At 40.3% G+C, this 20,909-nt stretch overlaps 4 protein-coding genes across 4 annotated transcripts; all 4 read right to left on the minus strand.

Annotated features, from left to right (window-relative positions):
- Positions 1-804: 804 nt before the first annotated feature.
- Positions 805-12,764, minus strand: klhl24a (kelch-like family member 24a). Its single transcript, XM_028975269.1, has 7 exons — positions 12,553-12,764; positions 10,843-11,818; positions 9,360-9,544; positions 7,302-7,420; positions 4,247-4,435; positions 2,814-3,002; positions 805-2,157 (listed from the first exon to the last, which is right to left on the minus strand). The coding sequence occupies exons 2-7, from the start codon at positions 11,769-11,771 to the stop codon at positions 1,957-1,959; spliced, it is 1,812 nt and encodes a 603-aa protein (XP_028831102.1). The 5' UTR covers positions 11,772-11,818; positions 12,553-12,764; the 3' UTR covers positions 805-1,956.
- A 1,059-nt stretch (positions 12,765-13,823) lies between these two features.
- On the minus strand, positions 13,824-14,900 carry LOC114787803 (probable G-protein coupled receptor 148). Its single transcript, XM_028975685.1, has one exon. It carries the CDS (start codon positions 14,898-14,900, stop codon positions 13,824-13,826), a length of 1,077 nt encoding a protein of 358 aa, XP_028831518.1.
- A 1,049-nt stretch (positions 14,901-15,949) lies between these two features.
- LOC114787804 (probable G-protein coupled receptor 148) lies at positions 15,950-16,906 on the minus strand. Its single transcript, XM_028975686.1, has one exon. The coding sequence runs from the start codon at positions 16,904-16,906 to the stop codon at positions 15,950-15,952; it is 957 nt and encodes a 318-aa protein (XP_028831519.1).
- Positions 16,907-18,661: 1,755 nt separating this feature from the next.
- Positions 18,662-20,547, minus strand: mterf4 (mitochondrial transcription termination factor 4). Its single transcript, XM_028977609.1, has 4 exons — positions 20,501-20,547; positions 19,524-19,932; positions 19,252-19,436; positions 18,662-19,137 (listed from the first exon to the last, which is right to left on the minus strand). The coding sequence occupies exons 1-4, from the start codon at positions 20,525-20,527 to the stop codon at positions 18,781-18,783; spliced, it is 978 nt and encodes a 325-aa protein (XP_028833442.1). The 5' UTR covers positions 20,528-20,547; the 3' UTR covers positions 18,662-18,780.
- Positions 20,548-20,909: the final 362 nt, after the last annotated feature.

A 20,909-nucleotide genomic window follows, 5' to 3' on the forward strand; every position in this document is an offset into this window, starting at 1 on the left:
ACATCTGATTTGCAACACTTTTCTGCTTTTTCCAATCTGAGGATTATTTTGGTTTGATGAACCAATGGTAGGATTTTTTTAGGATGTAAAAAAATGTAACAATGTATTTTGACAGAAGATACCACTGATGATAATAATAATAATAATAAGTGTCATGGTGCACACAGTGAAATTTGTCCTCTGCATTTAACCCATCACCCTGAGTGAGCAGTGGGCAGTCATGACAGGTGCCTGGGGAGCAGTGTGTGGGGACTATGCTTTGCTCAGTGGCACCTTGGCAGATCGGGTTTCAAACCGACTGCTTTCTTTACCGCTAGGCCACCACTGCAAATAATCTTTTTGAGATCCTGGAAGAAACACATGACCTAACACGTGACCTAACAGTAATGTCATTTCAAATCAAGGTTCGAACACCTGGTATACATTGTATTTATATTTCTGTGTTTTCTTTTATATGTGCATTGAAAAACAATAGTATTTATAGTAAACTTTATAATTGGAATTATACATTTTTAAACATAGTGTACAACCACCATGTATTTGATCACCAAACATCTTTTCATCCCTATTATTATGAGTAGCTGGTTTATCTGGTCAAAGTCACAAAACCTGTCATTGAGCAAACATGCAAATTAAAATGTCCAGTTGCCTTAACTGCAGCTATCACTACATCTGTGTACATTTAAACCTGTTTTCAACAAAGGAATGATCAAAAACCTAAAAAATATAATCAAAAGACATTCAAGATATATATTGATATCCCCAGAACCACTAAACTCTAAGCCAAATATTGGCATGCAAAAAAACTTTATTGAGACAAATAAAACTAAAAGTGGAAAGGCAGCAAATACAAGAAGGGAGACTCGCAGAGAAATCAGTTTCATAAATGTAAATGTGAAAAATGTAAATACATAGTCATAAATACACACACACACACACACACACACACACACACACACACACACCATTTTGGATAACTATTAAGAGACACATAGTACATAGTTATGTCCACTGATCATGTGTTATGCATATAAATAGGTTTTAATAAAAAATGCATGTTTGCATCTGACATATCTAGAAGAATGCTGATTGCTTTCAGTTTGGTTTCTAGTTCTATGGAAGGTGGTGTCATCTGGTGAATACAATTTCTTACATCTCAATTGCCTGATCTTATCTATCAAAAACAAAAATGAGGTCTGACAAGAATACAGGTCATGGCTCTGTGATGCATTTGGAAGCTGTATCAGGACAGGTAAAATAAAGTAAAGCCTTCTATTCACTACATATCAGTTTTATGTATAAAACCAATATTAACATAACTTTACTCTAACAACACTACACTAGTAGAAATTCATTGATGGGGTTCCTGGTTATACAAAAAGATAAATGCATAATAGGTACAAGGAATAGGCCTTCACAGTAATTATCATACCATAATATGCAATCACAGCACATATATATTTGTTAATACCTGTTCTGAATCTGACATGCTCCCCATAAAGGTCAGTCCTGAACAAAAGCAATTGTGTAGATTCGTTTTAACACCGAATGTAACCACTATGTTTCACATTTAAAAAAAACAGCCACCCATTCTACAGCATATCTGCACCATACAGGACAGCACAGCACAACTAGTTGAAAAGTACAAAACATTTATAAAAAAACATTGTGTATAAAAATGTAAAATGCTAAGTATAAGGGACAGAAGAGAAAAATTTACATAATCACACAGGAATTAACTGTTGCTTTGAAAAATGTTTTGCATTCCTTCGGTTTCATGCTTACAGCTGTGGCATTCTAAGGAAGGAAGCTGAAACTGCTTATTAACCGCTTTCACAATGGCACTGTCATCAAAGTTATCACTGATGAGCACATAAGTGAAAAACCAGTGAAGGAAGCAATCAGAGAATAGTTGTGGGAAGAAAACATTCTTCCGCTGGTTTCTTCCAGACCTAATTAGGAGCAGGTTAAATTTTCATTGTATCTGTGGATTGTTACACAGCCGACGTAAGAGAGGGATCGTCGCAAGGCTGCCATCCCAGTGATGATGCCTGCAGAGGGATCATAACACAGGATGGTGTCCGTGGCCTCGCCCGTCTCTCCTCGGCCCCCCAGAATGTAGATCTTTCCACCACAAACTGACATACTACAGCTTTCCTGTCAAGATACATGTGGGTAAACAAAACATCAGACACACACACCTAAATATCATTTGTAATAATAAAACCCACACATGTAAATGGTCTACAGATTTGAAATGATATTATATTATGTCACCATCATGACATTGCATCAGCATGACATTCCCTGTCTCATCATTCCCTGATCATACAGGTTGTGTCTATTTGGGTTTGAGAGCATAAATGCCCCTTTTTTGTGCCCATTTTGACTGTTTGAGGTATCATACCACCTGTATATTGTCCTGGTTATGACATATTTGGCCCCAACTGGTTTGACAAACTGTAAAAGCACATACCTGTTTGCCTTATTACCTCAGTTTATGAACATTTATTATAAAAATAATAGGAAGTTTCTTTAAAATATGCTGTGCTGACTTAAAATGCCTAATGAGTTGTCTCAATTGGAAAAGTCTTTTGTTTATAAATGTTTTATTGTAACACAAGGAAATGTTCATTAATATCATTTCTAATGTAAATTACTCCCTCTAACTCACTCAGGATAAGGTGCCAGCCCACCACAGGGCTAATATAAATTACATTTTTTTTTTAATTCATTCATTTTTTTAGAGCCACTGTATTTCTCCCATGAAGCCCTGCATATGGTGTAGGGTGCATAACTGAACTGGGAATTACCAGTTTGCTAAACGTGTTAGCCACATGCATCCAGGAGTCCACTGCAGGGTCATGGCAGTAAATGGCTTTGGTCAGGCCACCGGTCACATAGATGAGGTTGTTGAAAGACACGGCGGTGATGTTGGGTTTGGCAATGGGGATGTCAGACTTCAAGGTCCAGCTGTTAGTGTCAGGGTCATAGCACTGGACCTGGGGCAGAACAGGATTGTCAGGATTCACTGCATTCTTGAACAAATCAAAAGAGCGATATGAAAGACACTCCACAAATGACATCCTACTCCCTCAGCTTGTTTTTCAAGCAGGTTGACTTATCCATGACTGTTAACTGGAAGCGAGACATATTTGCATCTGGCATATTGTGCAACTATTGTGTTCCCTTTTTCCTTTATTTGAAATGTTATATGTTTATTTGTGAGTGGAGTGCAGGTATTTATTGTGGTCGGGCAGATGATATCTTACTCTCTGCAAATGGGCAATGGAAATGACGGGCATGACGGGCAGCAGCAAATATATATATATATATATATATATATATATATATATATATATATATATTTTTTTTTTTTTTTTTTTTTTTTTTTTTTTTTTTTTTTTTTTTTTTTTTTTTTAACCAATGCCCTTGATGCTATCCCCACCACAATGCCACTCTGGGTAACTGCAACCAGTTACAGGCTGCTTTCATCTTTTGAATCTGCAATTTAATTGTCTTAGTGGGGGGACTGAGGTGTAGAACAAACAAATGCACACATACACCAAATGGGAATTGATATGCTGAAAAATCTGAACAAATGATGAACATTTACATATAAAAGAGTCAGAAAACAATCTCCATTTGTGACCAACACCTGAAATGTAAAAATATTTTGTGCATTTTTAAGCCACCTGGCTTCACAAAAAAAAAAAAAAAAAACACAAGGGAATGCTCTTGAAGATAAGATAAATCAATGGATAAACCAATCTTGTGGTTTGACACATGATCTCTGGCTGATGAGCACATCATTATAAGGCTATGCTTGATGTACAAGTATTCAAAATATCCACCTTCCAGACTGTGTATGGTTGAGGTGTTTCAGAGGAACTTAAGAATGAATGCCTGCAGCATTTCCCAGGAAAAATGTAAAGCTCACACAGTGTCGTATGCCACTTACAAGGAACTGAGAGTGTATAAAGAGAGATGAAACAATTGATCATCTAGCGAACACTTTAAACTCAAGCTGCTACTTGGGAAAAAGCTTGCCAGAAAATGTGAAGATCCTCTGATATTGATGAGATATTGTATTTCAGTGCTAAAATGCATCCAGAAAGAAAGTCACAGTGCATCCATTTTCCACATTTATGTTATGAATTAAATCTTTTTTTTTTCTTCAGAATTCCACACACAACACCCCATAATGACAATAATATGTAATGAGCTGTAGAACTGAGAGACAGACCTTATTGGAGAATCCATTGTTCTCAGGTACTCCACCAATGACAAACAGCTTCCCGGCACAACTGACCACAGCTGGTGAGCTGACGGCCTGTTTCATGGGGGCCACCTCAGTCCAGCGGTTGGAAAAGGAGTCGTAGCTCTCCACACTGGTTAGACGACACTGCCCATCATAGCCACCCAGCACATACACCTGCATACATGTAAGCATACACATGTATACCTGCATTTAATAACCCAAAGGTTGTGGGGAAATTACACATTATGGTAACACATTATTGCAGTCACCCTGTAGAGCCCTTGGCCAGATCACTCACTCTTCCTATTGGGACCTGAGGCAAGACAAATGCCCCATGCTTGTGCCACAGTCTTAATTTAGGGCGTGCTAGATGATCAGATTCTATCGTGCAGATGCGAGAGGCACCTAAGAACTTCCAAACCTCCTCTCAAATTGCCCATATGTGATTATTGTGACAGCCTCAAACCTGTCCTTCACAAGTCCTACTCTTTTTTTTTTTTATAAAACTGATTGTCTTCTGTTCCTCTTTCTTCAATAGTAGCAGCACTGTAAATAAAGCTACTCTGACACTTGTGTCTCCTAAATGGAAAGCAAACAGCTGACCTAGATTACTCCATCTGGCAGGAAATATGCAGCAAGAAGTGACACACACACACACACACACACACACACACACACACACACACACACACACACAGACAGACAGAGCATTGGAGCCACAGAAAATCTGTTAACAAGGCCACTGCTGGGTCATCAGAAGACTTTTTTTCTAATGAGGATTCTCCACAGAAAAATTCTTGTAATTTATACCACACTTGCAAGAACAAATTGCCAACATTCTGCATGGCCACAGCAGTGAACATTTAAGCAGCTTTACAGTGGGGTAAAGAAGTATTTGGCAGCCAGTGATTGTGCAAGCTAGACGGGCTTACTGGTGGCTTATGTGTTTACATCAACATGGAATGGTGCAAGAACTGTTCATGGCTGGTGTAGTTTGGGAATGTGAGATGCAGACCTTTTTATTCACCTCAGAGTTCATAATAGGATTGTACACCCAGCGCTAATGCTAAGGAGGCGCTCTGTGTGCTGTACGCGCTATTATCGATCTGCAGAATCCACACCCTGACAAGATTTGAATCTCGAGTCAGTTCTCCATAAAGTCTATTAATATGTAGACTTTCAACGAGAGGGGATTTTCACAGAGTTAACTCAGGATAGGCTGCTGGACCAGACAACATCCCTCGAGGATGCTCAGAGAATGTGCAGAACAGCTGGCAGGTGTTCTTACCGACATCTGTAACATCTCACTGAGCAGCCCCATCGTTCCAACGTGTCTCAAGGCCACCACCATTGTCCCTGTGTCAAATAAATCTACAGTGTCGTGTCTCATTGACTACCGTCCTGTTGCACTTACACCTATCATGATGAATTGCTTCGAGAGGCTGGTCATGAAACATATGAAGACCCTTCTGCTCTCCTCCCTGAATCAACTGCAAATCGCCTTTACAGACACAGACAATGGAGCTCCTCAGGGCGGTGTGCTCAGTCCAATGCTGGTGCTGGAAGTGCAACAACTAATGGACTAATGTAAGGTCAACAATCTGTTTCTTAATCTGGACAAAACAAAAAGAGATGATTGTTGACTTCAGAAGAGAACAGAGGAACCACTCTCCACTGAACTTTGATGGATCTTATGTGGAGATTGTCAAAGAACACAAAGTTAATGTATAGGAGAACCTCTCCTCTCAACACCAGCTCAACAGCCAAGAAAGCCCAGCAGCCTCTTTACTTCCTGTGAAGGCTGAGGAAAGCCCATCTCTCACCACCTTCAATAGCGTGAATATTGAGAGATTTCTGACCAGCTGCATCACTGTATGGTTTGTAACTGCACCGCACCACTCACACGCACTCTTCACCGAAGCATTTGGGCCCTCATGGCCAGACTGTCCAGAGGCCATCAAACACCTGAACACTCAGGGACTTTCCTCTTTGGACTGACAAACATTATTATTATTACATTATATTATTGCACTATTCCATTTTACACAGTGGTATTTGCACAATTTTTATTTTGCACCTTTGTTACTCATTTCACTAGTTTAGAGCTGTCTGTGTTCTTGTAATCTACACGTTTTGTTTGCCTTAAATGTAATTCTTGCACTGCCAGTCGCACACATGCACTTTATGTCAGTATGTAACTTTGTTTATATGTTACATGCAACAGTATGTACTGTCTAACAAGTATGTAGCTGAAATGACAATAAAGCTCACTTGAACTTGAATAAAATCATACAATTATAAAATGTGATTTCCTGGATTTTTTTACATTCTGTCTCTATGATTGTGTACCTATGATTAAAATGACAGACATCTTTCATCCTTTTAAGTGGGACAACTTGGACAATTGGTGGCAACCAAATACTTTTTTGCCCCACTGTATGTTCTGCTCATCTGAGTATTTGGAGGGAAAAAAAGCACTGAAAGCTGAAATTAAGAGGACAAAAGACAGAGAAATGTGCAACCTAATATGTCATTCAGCTCCCCTGTTTAAATAGTGGGACACATGCACTTTTGTCTCATTAATGAATGGATGCATTTTATAGCCTCAAGACATGACTGCTTTGTTAAGTTTTGCTGTCTCTTTGTTAACCTGGAGAGCAAAATAAAATGGAAAGAAAGACACCAGAGTAAACAGATCACTAGTGTACTCTGGAAAGGAACATAAGGAAAACAGGATTCGCAGGAACACAGCTTTAGTCCCAGTCTTGTGAGGAACTGGCCACAGGGCACAGACTAAATAATGGCAGTAGGATTCAATTACTAAAGCTACGCATTCCAGCCTCCGTGCTTATTTCATTGGTATACAATTGTCAGAATATTATATAACACATACGAATAATGCCCATACCACTGTATTCACACATACCTAGCCTATGTACTGATTTTTGCACATAGTAACAAATAACTATATGGCTATTGACCAACTGTGGCAAACATGCAGATTTAAAGAATCAGCATTTAAGTTTATTCTTTTCTTTACCTTTCCCAGAACAGCAGCCATTTTATGACACCAGCGTCCTTTGTTAAGAGAGGCCACTCTAATCCACAAGTTGAGCTGTGAGTTGTACATCCAAACGTCACGACTGTTGATGCGACCCCCTGAAACATCAAGCAAACATTGAGCAAGACACTTAACCCTAACTTGCTTCAGGGGGACTGTCCCTGTAACTTCTGATTGTAAGTTGCTCTGGATAAGGGCATCTGAAAAATGCAGTCATCTTGATCATTTGCTGAAAAAAGTATTTACGTGTTAAGGAGACACTGACCGGCTTTAATTCTGACATGGACACAGAATAGAGAGAACTGATTTATGGTGTAATGGAAATGATAGAAAGGTGTCAACATTATTTTGTTGATTGTAAAATTATTCCCCTTGATTGCACTTCATGAGCAGTTGGGATCCTGATGCTATATGCTATATATTGTCATTTTAGGGGTAAAGATTCTTGTGTTGAATCTTATTGTAAACTTAATATTTACATTTATGGCATTTTGGCTGACCTTATACACACCCCAATTCAGATATAATTGTAATATATATAACAAAATAAACATTTGTTATGCTAAGGCCAACAGTGTAACTGAGAAGGGGTAGTGAAATAATTATATGGTAAAATTATATGGTAAAATGATCACTAGAGTTCACCAAAGCACAAAATGTTTTATTGAATTCCCAGTTGTTGGAAATCTGGTTAATAATGCACAAGCCTAATATGAGATCTTGATAGAGTCCTGTTGCCTTCCAGTACACAACAGCTCCCTTCTGCTGTCTAAGGAACAGACAGAGCACAACCTAGTGTCACAAGACAAATCAGGGCCACAACAAAACCTCTGCATATCTCAAAAGTCAAAAGAGGACTATTGTGTGTGTGTGTGTGTGTGTGTGTGTGTGTGTGTGTGTGTGTGTGTGTGTGTATATATATATATATATATATATATATATAAAGTAGACAGGGACAGAGGTTTGTTGTATGTAGTGGTCAAACAGAGACATTGGAGGATACTTGGTCCATACGCAAAGCAATACACACGTATCTGAAAAGAACGCATAAGCACATAATGATATTTCTCTGAATGTGTTGGTGACCAGAAATAATTCATTTTTAACCCTATCCCAAGGAGGGTTAACCGCTTCATTTCACAAACAGGCACAAACATGCCTACAGCCATTGTGAAGACTGCTTCACACACTTGTTATTACGGTCCATAATATTATCTTTGGTGGGAGGACGTTATGCTATTTCTACACACAGCACCCTTGCTGTGTGGTGATCACTGAGGCCTTTATTCAGCATGAAGGCAGTTGCGGCTCATGCTGATCTGTCCCGGTCAAAAGTACAGTGCGTTTCATGCTTATAACGTGATCCAGTTTCAGCTCAGTTCAGTTTTCAGGGCTGTTCCGGACATATTCCAGGCCAAACCCATATAAGTATACAGAGATTCAACCTCCAATACCTTGTTAAAAACGTCTACACTGTAAAAATCGACCTACCCATGTTCAAGTTAAAACTTGCCGAAGCAACAGACAGTTACAAGCAATTTTACAGTGCACATTCGACTATGGGCATATCTCTTTGTTCCCCTTTCCCACAATCTTTTAGCCCCATGAGCCAACCTCTGTCCTTTTACAATTAGCCTTGAAACAACGTTCCGCTGTTGTCACTGCTTTTGGTTTCAAGGCTGATTAGCTTGCTGAAAAGCTGGAGCCTTCCGGGGGTCTTGCAGTAACTGAGGACACATTGCATTACGTTGTCTTGTAAAAACTGACACAGATGATTGTTTTTAAAAGGGAGGTCTTGGTGGGTTTTGACTCATACTTAGGAAAACAAAATGCCAAAAACATGTGGAACAGATCTTAAACTCCTGGTGACAAAACCACATGTTTAAAATTGTGTTACTCAATTTTAGTTTTTGTAATGTTCAGTTGCTTGACCTGTCCTCCACATTTTACTGCATTCCCTTCTCATTTAATGATGATATTCTTCTTGGAAAAAGATTAAATAGCTCATATGTCAACACACAAAGATGAAACGCTCACCTGAGACAAGGATGTCATTCCTCAAGGCACAGACTGCATACTCAGTCTTGGTAAACTCAGGCAGCTTGGCAAGCATCCGCCACTCTCCGGTTACAGGGTCGTAACTCTCTGTGTAGGGCAGGTTGAAGCCCCCAACTCTCTCACAACCACCCATCACAACAATCACCTCAGAGAATCCTGTGGACCTGTGATAAAAAAAAATCTGTGTTATGAGCTGTCATAGTCTGAATTATACAGGCCCTTGTTTCTCAAACTCTGGTACTCTGGCTCTCTTTCGAGGTACACCAGGAGATTCTGAGATTATTGTTAATGTTGACAGCTGCTGGTTAAATGAAGTGTGCATTTTATTTTCAATATGCTCAGTGTAGTACAGCATCACTTGTGTGTGCAGCAGTGACAGCGGATAACAGTCAGTAATTAATAATATTCTTATTAGAAATAAAATTGCCTCATGTGCAAATTAGTTAAATACAGCAGGTTTGTTAATGCCAGGGATTATAACTATACTTGCAGCACTACATTTTTGGAGATGGTACTCATCATGACACATTTGAGAATCAATTACCTTTAGCTACAACATTTCAGGAAGAAACACAAAGACCCTGAATTCCTCACAATTATTCTTAAGATAGTAAACAACAAAAAAATGTCCTAAAGGCTTTTGCAATTACCAGAGGAACTTCAGGCCTTTTCTAAACAAGGGCAGGTATTGCTTCAGGCTAATGCATGTACTCACATACTACTGAATAAGGTTGCTAGAATGCAGATGCTGCCAAATGCCACAGGGCCGGCAGAACAGAGCATGGCATTTCTGTTAAACCAAGTTCCTCGTATTCACAGACAGTAAACAGACAGGTTATTACATCATGGCATTGAGTAATCATCTCTGCCAGTTACCATGAGCCATGGTTTAGAAAGAACTGTTTTTAAAATAGTATGACAGCTTGGTGTGCTCTGGCATTTTGGTTGCCTTTTAGGCATAACATTAAACCATTCCTATTCATCCATCCATTTTTTTCTGCAACTGTCTCTTTTTCATCTTTAACCACTGTAATTGGTGTCATTACAAGCTTATTACTGATAGTGTTTTATGTGCAGCTGTTGCGCTTTTGGTAACACATTTTCTCGTTAATCTGATTAAAGCTCCCTTAATACTGCGTCACCCACCATTGACCCCTAAAATTTACATTTACATTTACAGTATTTATCAGACGCCCTTATCCAGAGCGACTTACAATCAGTAGTTACAGGGACAGTCTCCCTGGAGCAACTTAGGGTTAAGTATCTTGCTCAGGGACACAATGGTAGTAAGTGGGATTCGAACCCGGGTCTTCTGGTTCATAGGCGAGTGTGTTACCCACTAGGCTACTACCACCCTGAATAACAAGAGCAGTTTTACTGAAAAGATACTTCATAGTTAAGTTAAAAACACCTGTAAACTTTTCCAAAAAAATATTGGAAAATACTGATTTTATATTCATACCTGCGAGGGCGGGTTCTGGGTGACATCATCTCATTGCCCAGCACGTGGTATCTGCGAGCTTCATGCAATAAATGGTAGCACTCAGGAGCAACCTGGATCAGCTGGTTACCTTCTACTGTCTGCACAAAATAGTTGGGGTGGAGCAGAGGCAACCTCACATGCTGCAGCAGATCCTTCAGCATGGACTTGCGCTCAGACTCCCTGTGGCACACCCAGAGCATGGCTGCCTCAAACACCATCTCCTCTTTGCCAATAGTTAGTTCATCGCTGGCCATGTACTCCTCCAGCTCCTCCTTATATAGGTCTAGAAACTCCTCATGTTGTATCACCTCCTCAAAGTTCTGAAGAGCATAGGTGCGGCAAGAGTTGGACAGCTGATTGAGGCAGTGGGTATTCGCAAAGCGACGAAAGCCCAGGCAATTACATGGGTCGAGCTGCTCCTCAAGGAACTTGGCACATGCATCGCGGAGAGTGAGGATCTGGAAGAGACTGGAGGTCTCAAAGACTGATTGAACATTGGTGGTGGTGATGCTGGCACGGCCTGTGTAGACATACTGCAGGAAAGTGTCCATGGCCTCTGCCCGGATCCCATTGATCTCCACAAGCATCTCACGGCTCTCGCGGTGGTCATTGCAGAACATTGCACGGAAGTAGCTGCTGCAGGCCGACAGCACGGCCCGGTGGCAGGGGAACTCGCGGCCCTCAACGCTGATCACCACGTCGGTGAACAGACGGCTGTCGCGGAACTCGTTGAACACCTGCAGGACACTCTCGGAGTGCGAGCTCCCCGGGTAGAAATCAAAGGAGGCTTTGTAGCCATTCAGGTGCTTGGAATCAATTTCACACACCTTGCGCTTAACAGCTGGCAACTCACGAGCCCCTGCTGACGAGCTGTCCCAGTTAACCCTCCGACCTGCTATCAACACCATGGCTGCACTGCTCTGTCTGGATAGGGACCTAAAACCAGTGTCGTAACCTGTGGACATCAGATACAGTGAAAATGTACTTTTATATCATTCTGTAGAATTTTAACTAATGATTTTAAATACTTTCCCCCTTATGTTATTACAAGTGAACAAAACTGGTTCATAACTTGTGTATCAAGCACACTGTATGTGCCAATAACATAACATTATTACTGAATTGTTTATAATATAAAACTCAGGTGAACACAACATAGCTTATACGGGAATCATAAAAAGCCTATATTATCCATGCACTATATGTGAACATTACTAGCATGTAGCATGCAGACTAATAATAGTAATGGCAGTAATATGGTGATAAACAGAGAATATTATGTAATATACAGTATAATATATACAGTGCACACACATATATTTTACATTTGCAGCATTTATCTCATCTCATATATAACATCTCATATATATAACAATTGCATTATTATATGTGTTATATGAATGTAAATACTCATGTACTGGTTAAATATTTACTGTATGTTATGAATCCATACTCTATGAATAATTTTAGAAGGTGGAAAGTGTCACTGAACATGTTCAACTGTAGTCCATGTGCGGAATCTCATAATGTAACGCAGATTATGGGAACAATTATGAACACGGTGACAAAACACGGCCATCAACGTAACTAAGGAAGCAGCACAAAACACTCAGTAAACATTTCTGTTTTATTCTATAATATAACATAAAACAATAATTGAGTTGGTGAGTTGGTTTTCAGTATTCTTACCTGGTACAGTAGTATAAAACCTTGACAGAAGGAAATCGCGTTGCACAAAAACAGGAGACTGAAAATCCCTCAGAACGAAGCGCCCGTCTCCGAGCGGTTGAATGTGTTTGCTGGTCGTAACACACTGGTTCTTTTTAACTTCCCCCTTCCGAGAGGTCTCGGTAACGAAAACAAATTGTACCGAGATTTATGTCAGCAGAGCGCCCGCAGGCATCAGCTGAGATTGTTGTGTTCGGTAAATGTAGTTTTTCTCGAACTAGGCGCAGCGCGCACACGCAAATCTGAAAACTACATTTCCCGCAATGCACTTGAGACGTACTCCACGTGGATGGCTTCTGTTTGCAAACAAAACATGAAGGGAGACGGAGACGGCGACGAGTTTTCCATGGGGAAGTTCTCCCATCAGTTAATGAATATATTTTAAATACTTTTTGTTATCTATATTTTTCCGAAAACCAGAAAACAACTATTATTGTAACGTTAGTCTACAGATTAAGACTTTTATAAGTGAAAGTCAAGTGATTATCATTGTGAAGAGCAATCACAGCACACGGTGCACACAACGAAATATGTCCTTTGCATGTAAACCACCACCCTTAGTGACCAGTGGGCAGCCATGAAAGGCGCCCGGGGAGCAGTGTGTGGGGACGGCAAAATTAAAGTACTAAAAAAAAAAAACTACTAAACTACTGCGTGTATTTTAAAAAGCGAATGAAAAACTCACAAGAGCACGTAGCCGAACGTTTGACCCGTACAAACAGTCAGTTGTAGTGTAACTATTACTTTAGTTGCAGTGGACCCTCTATACCAGCAGATCAACACTTCCTCTAGAGGATCAACGCTGGTTCCGCCTTAATACACGTGCGCCCTCTGCTGTTGACGTAATGCACCGACGGAATAGTGACGACAGTGAAGAGAATGACTTAAAAGCATGAATAGATTATTATTTTATTGGCAGTAATTATTATATTGTCATAAACAGCATACTTATTTAGAGATAGGAATGAGCCTTAGTCGTGCTCATGGAACATAATGCAGCAGTAGTACACACTTCAGAATATACAGAATGTTTTTGTTGATCAAAATATTTTTACAGCAAACTTGCATTTCTGTTGTTAAAAGAATGTATTATAAAAAAGGCATTAAAACGTCACATGAATAACTTCTACAATGTTACATTAAAGAAGGCTGTTGATCCTTAAAATCTTATTAATCCCATATTTTGACTGGGTAAAACAGTTAGGATAATGTACATCAAATTTACATCTGGATTACATCATTGGGGCTACTGAAGATGAGTTTTTCACTCTGAAGAAAGCTAAAAGCGCTACACGCAGATCCCTGTACCTCAGCCCATACAAGTAGGGGGCCAAGACCTTGGGCAGCACAAGCAACACATTACAGACCACCAGCGAGACCCAGAGGTTAGCACGTAGGTTTAGAACTCTGCTGCGACAGTACAGCAGCAGCTCAATGATCAGAACCAGCATAGGGCAAAACGAGAGAAAGAGGTGAAGGTAGTGGATGAGCAGCGTGCCCCTGGCACGAGTTGACCGCTGCCCTCTCCACACCCCTGACTGTAGTGTGAGCATATAGAGTGCAAAATAACCCAAGAACACCAGCACAAGAATGACCAGGATCCCCGCCACAGCCAGGAGCATCGACACCTGCAAAGGCAGAGAGTGGCTGACGGTGAGCACCAAGAACAGTGGCAGGGAGCAGATATGGAGGGAGCACGGCCCAACAGAATGCTGCCATATAAATACCCCCACACATGCCAAGGGGAACCCCACAGACATTCCCCAGATAGCAGCAATGGCATACCAGGTCCTGGAGACTGGCCAGAGAGTTAGATAGCGGAGTGGTGCAAGCACTGCCAATGAGGTATCAAGCACCATAGCTTTGGCACTAAGGATGTCTACAATGTGAAGGACGCCCAGCAGGAAGAGCAGAAAGGCACAGGTCCAGTCAGACATGAGCACACCAGCTGCATTCAGACAAGTGCTCAAAAAGTAGAGCGATACAAACAGCAGGTCACTGAGCAAGGCATTGGCCAACAGCAGGTAGCGTGTCTGTTGCCGCAGTTGAAGTCTCCCCAAAATTTGGGCCAGGATGACAGGCGTGACAAGGGAAACAGCTAGAAAACCCAGTACAGGGCAAACCTGCAGTGCCCCCATGTGTCGCGGAGGAAGAAACACCAGCCATTCATGGGTGAAGAGCTCCATCTTGCTTTGAGAGGCATTGGGGTTCATCAACATCACGCTGTGTTCCTCCGCAAACCCAGAGCCGTTGTACCAGGTCCCAAATAAGCACAGCAAAGACATGAGGAGATCTTCTCCTTCTCCCATAGTGGTCAGACTACTGACTGGTATCCTATATTTGTGTCCTGTCTGGTCAGAATGGAGAAGCGACAAGACCGCTTCAGCACGCCTGGCTGGCAGTCGCTTTGTGCTGGAGCAGGTGACACACAAACAGTAAAGTAATCATCTGAGCACAGACAGATGCATTGATTATCTCCTTGGAGACTATCGTGTGGATAAATATTTCTTAACTGTGAGAATTGACCAATGTCCTTTGTACAAACACATTTCCGTTGCCTGTATATATGCATGTATAGATGAAAGAATCATTAACAGTACACAGAAAATTGCTAAAAGTTATACTCTACCTACAAAATTATTAGAATTATGGATAAATATGAAAACAAACAAAACAAGGATTTAACATTTTGAATTCTCAAAGAAGTTTTTCTGATCATTTTAATTATCATTCTCACCATTTAAATGGATCCTCCATCTATGTAAGCACAACCATTGGGAAAATACATGGAATCAGAACCACAATGAAGCCCTTCAAAATAAATCTGAAAACAGATAAACAACCAAACATTTCCAAAGGGCTGTGATGAAAGTACTTTGGTTAAAATGTCTTTTAGTACAAAACCAGATTTTTTTTACTTCACATTCTGTTGGTTAGTTGAGACATTAGATTCTTTACATTTTACATTTACATTTACAGCATTTATCAGACGCCCTTATCCAGAGCGACTTACAATCAGTAGTTACAGGGACAGTCTCCCTGGAGCAACTTAGGGTTAAGTGTCTTGCTCAGGGACACAACGGTAGTACGTGGGATTCGAACCCGGATCTTCTGGTTCATAGGCAAGTGTGTTAGCCACTAGGCTACTACCTAGTTCTACATACATTCTTAAATGTATGTACATAATCCTGAAAAATGTGCCTTTACACAACATACCCTAATGATATCATCGTTTAAGAAGTGATCTTTCTGCTGTACCCATATAATTTTAATAAATCTAATTGAAATAATAATTAAATCTATAAAACCCTGGTTATATGCAAAAAAGACCACTTTCTATACTTTTTAATTTAATTTGCTAATGTTGCACGCTAACCTGACTGAGACGCTGTCTCCTCCACAGCACAGTTGTAAGTTTGTGGTAGATTTCTCTGTACCGCAGCCCATACAAGAAGGGTGAACTGGCCCGTGGCAGCAGCATGAGCATGCTCATATTGGACATGGTGATCCACATGCTGACCTCCTGGCTCACCATGTTATTCTGGAACAGCCCCAGCTCCACTGTGAAGACCAGGGCAGGGCTGAAGTAGAGCAGAAGCATGACACAGTGGGCCAGAAGCGTGAGCCGTGCGCGTGAGTACCTCTGCTGCCAGATCCCTGAGGTCCTGGTGACCACATAGAGACGGACGTAACAGTAAAGGATGAGGAGGAAGCAGCATATCACTCCAATGGCGAAGTACAAGTGCACCCCCACTGTTGTTGTGTCCAAGCCCAAGGACCCCAAAGACAACAGTACCAAGCAGAGTGGCAGCTGATGGGGTGCTTGGACCCCCACTGCTTCCATCACAATGACCAGGGAGATTGGGTACATGGACGCCATCAGCCAGATCCCCACCATAATTTTAAGAGTCCTGGATGGTGGGAGCAATTTGTTGTATTTCAGGGGCCATCGCACTGCCACATATGTATCAACCACCATGAAAGTGATGGTGAGTATGGTGCAGCAGTAGGCTGTGATCATGCCTGCGATGACCAGCTCACACACTATGCGCAGCACAGTCACACCTAGTAACGCACAGATGACTATGGCTAGGTTGAGGCAGAGGAACACCATATCTGCCATTAATGTGTTGGCGAGGAGGAGGTAGCGAGTTTCTTGACGCAGGGTTTGCAAGCAGAAGATACAGATCAAGAGAAGTGGGTTGACAAGCAGGGTGGTGACAGTGAGGAAGATTGCAGGGATGAAGAAGAGCTCCATGTGTCGGCTGTGCATGGTGTCCAGCCATATCTGTGAGATGTTTAAAATGATGGTCATCTCTACTGTCTCAGGTGGGCTTCATACAAAAGACAAGATGCTGGCATATATAAAAGCAACTTCTGTACCCTGTAAACAAGAAGAACCCTTTGAGTAAAACACCAATCAGAAAATTTCACAGAAAATTTCAATGTATGAAAAATAATGAGAATGGTCTAATGCTTGTGGTCAGTCTATTAGTGTCTTGGCTCGGTAAACATATGACAAACATTAGATCAATATGTCAAGGATTAAAATTAATTAAGCCTTAATTAAAAGCAATCTTTCCATGGAATCAATGTCAGCATGTTATCAATGAGCATTAGCTGATAATTAGTGATAAGAGCCTTATTATAAAGACCACACATGCTGATCGGTTCTAACCTCTTTCAATGTTGATGAGTGTGAGATAATGAAATGAAATTTTATGGCTGTATAAAAAGTCATGTCTAAGGCTAATTAATGACCAGGCTATTTATAAAAACATCAACCTTTAATGGTCAACAGACCACAGACTTCAGAATTCAACTGTGTCTAGCCTGACAACGAGAACGACAAGGCAAGGTTTACCTGTAGTTTACAAAGCAATGCTTTGCATACAGCAGCCCTATAATTCTACAGTTATCCTAGGCTAAAAATAAATAAATAAAAAACTATTTGTGAGCTGGGGAAAAGAAAAACAAGTAAAATTTCTGATTCTATTAAACACAGATAATAAGACAGTCCACCACAAATAAACATCAGGGTAAAAGGTCAGCTGAAAAAAATCTATACATTTGAGAAATCGATTCCTGCCAGCCACTCCCAATCTCATTTCATTCAGCAACCCAAGCAATAGCGAGGCTTCTTACCTGAACCTCAGCGTAAGTGAGCCTCGTGTGTGGCAGTCATCTGTTTCACCATTAGCTTAATGGTTTTTTAAATCAATATACCACGCAACTGACTTCACCAGCAGTCTTTATCACTAGATGCACATTCTGTTGACTCATTTAAGATAATGCAGGATGTTATAACACAAAGCTCTTCCCCATAAACCATGGTTACGCTGCATCTCACCTCAGTTTGCCTCCAACTCCTTCCTTCCCACACAACACTCCCTTCGGTGGGCAACACAAATAAAACAGACACTGTGAGTGTTATTGTCCCCTGAACAGCCCTGATAAGAACAACTCATATCCGGAAAGGATGACTGACACAAGCTGTAAATGACTTTCCATATGCCACAGGTGTCCCTTACGCATGTGTCACAGCTGTGTTGTTTGGTTGGTGCACTTTAAGTTTAACAGTGATTCAAAGATCCATGTAAATGAAAAAAAAAAAAAAAAAAGATTGCAACAGTCTACAAATAAATGTGTATAGAGTAAAGAGAGTAAAGTCTTTGGATTTCTCAATAGTTCAAAAACCCTACTTCTGTAGAGACACTTCGTGAACACATCACATGATTGCCACACCATGCCAATTGAGTGGCAGCTATGTGACTATTTTTTTTCTAGGACAAATTTTACATCCGTGTTACAGAACACAAGATGTAAACCAAACACTAATTAATTATGTTAATTTTATGTATATAATGATCAACACAGAAGTTTAGATATATTTAAATAAATTTAAAGGCTTAATGTTTATGGCTCGTGTATTGATGATGGGTAATGGTTAATAATGTCAACATATTTTTATGGAACAGAATTGGGCTCAAAATCGAACCTTGTGGAACTTATAATTGAGGAAAATACAAATCCATTCTGATAATGTTTAAGGTAAAGAACACAACTACCATGACAAAAAAATGTTTATTTATTTTGTGACTGTGAATAGTATGAATAAGATTTGAATATTTCAACATTATTTATTTGACTATTGACCAAAGACCAACAGTCTTTATCAAGTCCAACACATCATCTTTTCCTTCTCCTATTGTATCCAATCTGTCCAAGATTCCCTTTGTCATCTTCCTCTTCCCCTTCACTATACTGAGGATCCTCTGTTTCTGCCTCTTTGCGTTCCCTACAAAAAATATCAAACTCCTCTTTTGTAGCCTTGGCAACCTCTGTCAGGAACATCTCTTCTGGGACACCAAGAAAATCTTTGAGTTTGGGGTTAATTATGAGGGTCTGACCCTTCTTGTTGGGTGTCTGATAGAGTCCCCGGTGCTCCAAGAAGCAGTGTCTGGAGCGCAGCTCATCCAGGCTCACCCGGAACAATTTGGCTTTCACCATATCAGCCTGTTTCGCCCCCATACGGAAGTAAGCATACTGTGCAAGAAAAACATGGAAGGAAAAGTTATACAATAGCATAGTACTGTACTGTACTGTACAGGAGTGATCAACACTGCACTGTGCTCTACTGAATTTACTAACATTCCATACCTGAACCTTATATTCTAAGTCTCCCACATTGTGTTCTACTATCTCTGGGGTATCACGAAGGATGTCTGTGACCTGCTGTGCAGTAAAGACGCATTTGTCTCGCAGGAAGTGAGACAAAGCATTTACTTTTTTGACAGGAACATTGAGGATTTGTGGGTAGAAGCTTACAACCCGCTGAATGCTACCTGTGCAATACAGATATAGAAAGGGTTAGCATTACATATCATTAAAAATATTAACATTTTCAGGGGGGGGATTTTTCTTTTCCACACCTTCTATGAGTCCTAGTTTCCACAGATTTTCTATTCTTTGCTGCACTTGATCCCCCTTCAGAGAGTACAGTGCAGGATTTCGGTCAAGTATCTTCACAATAGTGGAGTGATTGAGGCCCAATACCATCAATGCTGTCAATACAGAAGTACCCATCTTGCTTTGTGTTGTATTGAATGTGCTATACAAATGCTCTGCCTGCGTTTCAGTGAAGCCCATTTCAAGCAGAGAATGCAAATCCAGCTGACCACTGCACCGGTGTGCAGTGTACAATTGTCTGTCCAGTTGTGGCGCTGAATGTGGCACATGTGCAGAGAAGAATTCTCTGTGGATCACCAGGTGCCTTGTATTGTGTCTTCCATGAGGTGGAAAGGGAAAAAAGGTTGTTGCTCTCAAGCTCCATCGAAAGACCTACGAAGGAAAAGAGAGCAAATCTCTTGAATTTAAATGCATAGTCAATTAAAATGATGATAAATGTATAAAAGATATGGTACAACCATCAAATAAATAACCACAATAATTAGATAGACATACAAATAAATATATGTTCAAATACACCATTTCAGTTTTAGAATTAGTGCCTGGTTTCATTATAATTACAATGCATTATGCGTCACTGCTCATTTCAGTGTATTTGATGATATAGATTTGAATATTTTAATTTACTTTATCAAGCTTGAAATATTCCTCCATAGCCAACAGCGGTCCTGGCCTGAATCTACATTCTACCCAACTAAATTACTGACGACCAATGTGACCGTCCCTCTATTTAAACAGTCAGTCCTAAATAAAATGTTTAACATTATAGTCCTGTTCCAAAATGACGACGCGCTCACACGCACCGTACCGCCCACTCCCTGAACCTTCAACCCGACACCGGCAACCTATATAGACAGAACTACGTGCAATGTTACAACAGAAAAAGAAAAAAAAAATCCGATTAGTGCAGATACCACACTAAAACCTTACAGACACAGACCTGTCTGCAGCAACTCAGGAAACCCATGTTGGTCCGACGTGTAAATATGTCCCCCGGACTCAATGAACGTCGTATTTCAGTTCCTCCTGTCGACGCGTAAGAAGAACGTGAACACATACTGCAGTGTTTCTCTTCTTTTATTTCAGCTCAAAAAGGTATTAAACACGAAATTAAAAAAAACACTACAAAAAGCAACTTATTTCTGTTTAGTAAAATAAACTAGCTGGACAATTGTCATTATAAAACTTTTATTTATCTGAAATAAATATCTTAAAATAATTAAAACATTTTGTGTATATATAAATAAAAACTTAAAAATGCAAATTAAATTGCAAACTTAAAAGCAGCTGTTAAACTCATTTTTTTTCCTTCTTAGCAAAACAGTCATTTAGGAACATAATTCCTTTTA

The sequence above is a fragment of the Denticeps clupeoides genome, chromosome 4, assembly GCF_900700375.1.
Source record: "Denticeps clupeoides chromosome 4, fDenClu1.1, whole genome shotgun sequence".
NCBI lineage: Eukaryota > Metazoa > Chordata > Actinopteri > Clupeiformes > Denticipitidae > Denticeps > Denticeps clupeoides.

Excerpts from the sequence above, each read along its gene's own strand:
- LOC114787804 (XM_028975686.1), bottom strand. The coding sequence starts at position 16,906 with ATGACCATCATTTTAAACATCTCACAGATATGGCTGGACACCATGCAC.
- mterf4 (XM_028977609.1), bottom strand. The coding sequence starts at position 20,527 with ATGGGTTTCCTGAGTTGCTGCAGACAG. Across the intron at positions 19,933-20,500 it reads TCCTGAGTTGCTGCAGACAG|GTCTTTCGATGGAGCTTGAG; the intron begins GTCTGTGTCTGT and ends TTTCCTTCGTAG. Across the intron at positions 19,437-19,523 it reads GAAACTAGGACTCATAGAAG|GTAGCATTCAGCGGGTTGTA; the intron begins GTGTGGAAAAGA and ends TGTATTGCACAG.
- LOC114787803 (XM_028975685.1), bottom strand. The coding sequence starts at position 14,900 with ATGGGAGAAGGAGAAGATCTCCTCATGTCTTTGCTGTGCTTATTTGGG.
- klhl24a (XM_028975269.1), bottom strand. The coding sequence starts at position 11,771 with ATGGTGTTGATAGCAGGTCGGAGGGTTAACTGGGACAGCTCGTCAGCA. Across the intron at positions 4,436-7,301 it reads TGGCTGCTGTTCTGGGAAAG|GTGTATGTGCTGGGTGGCTA; the intron begins GTAAAGAAAAGA and ends ACATGTATGCAG. Across the intron at positions 3,003-4,246 it reads ACAATGGATTCTCCAATAAG|GTCCAGTGCTATGACCCTGA; the intron begins GTCTGTCTCTCA and ends GTTCTGCCCCAG.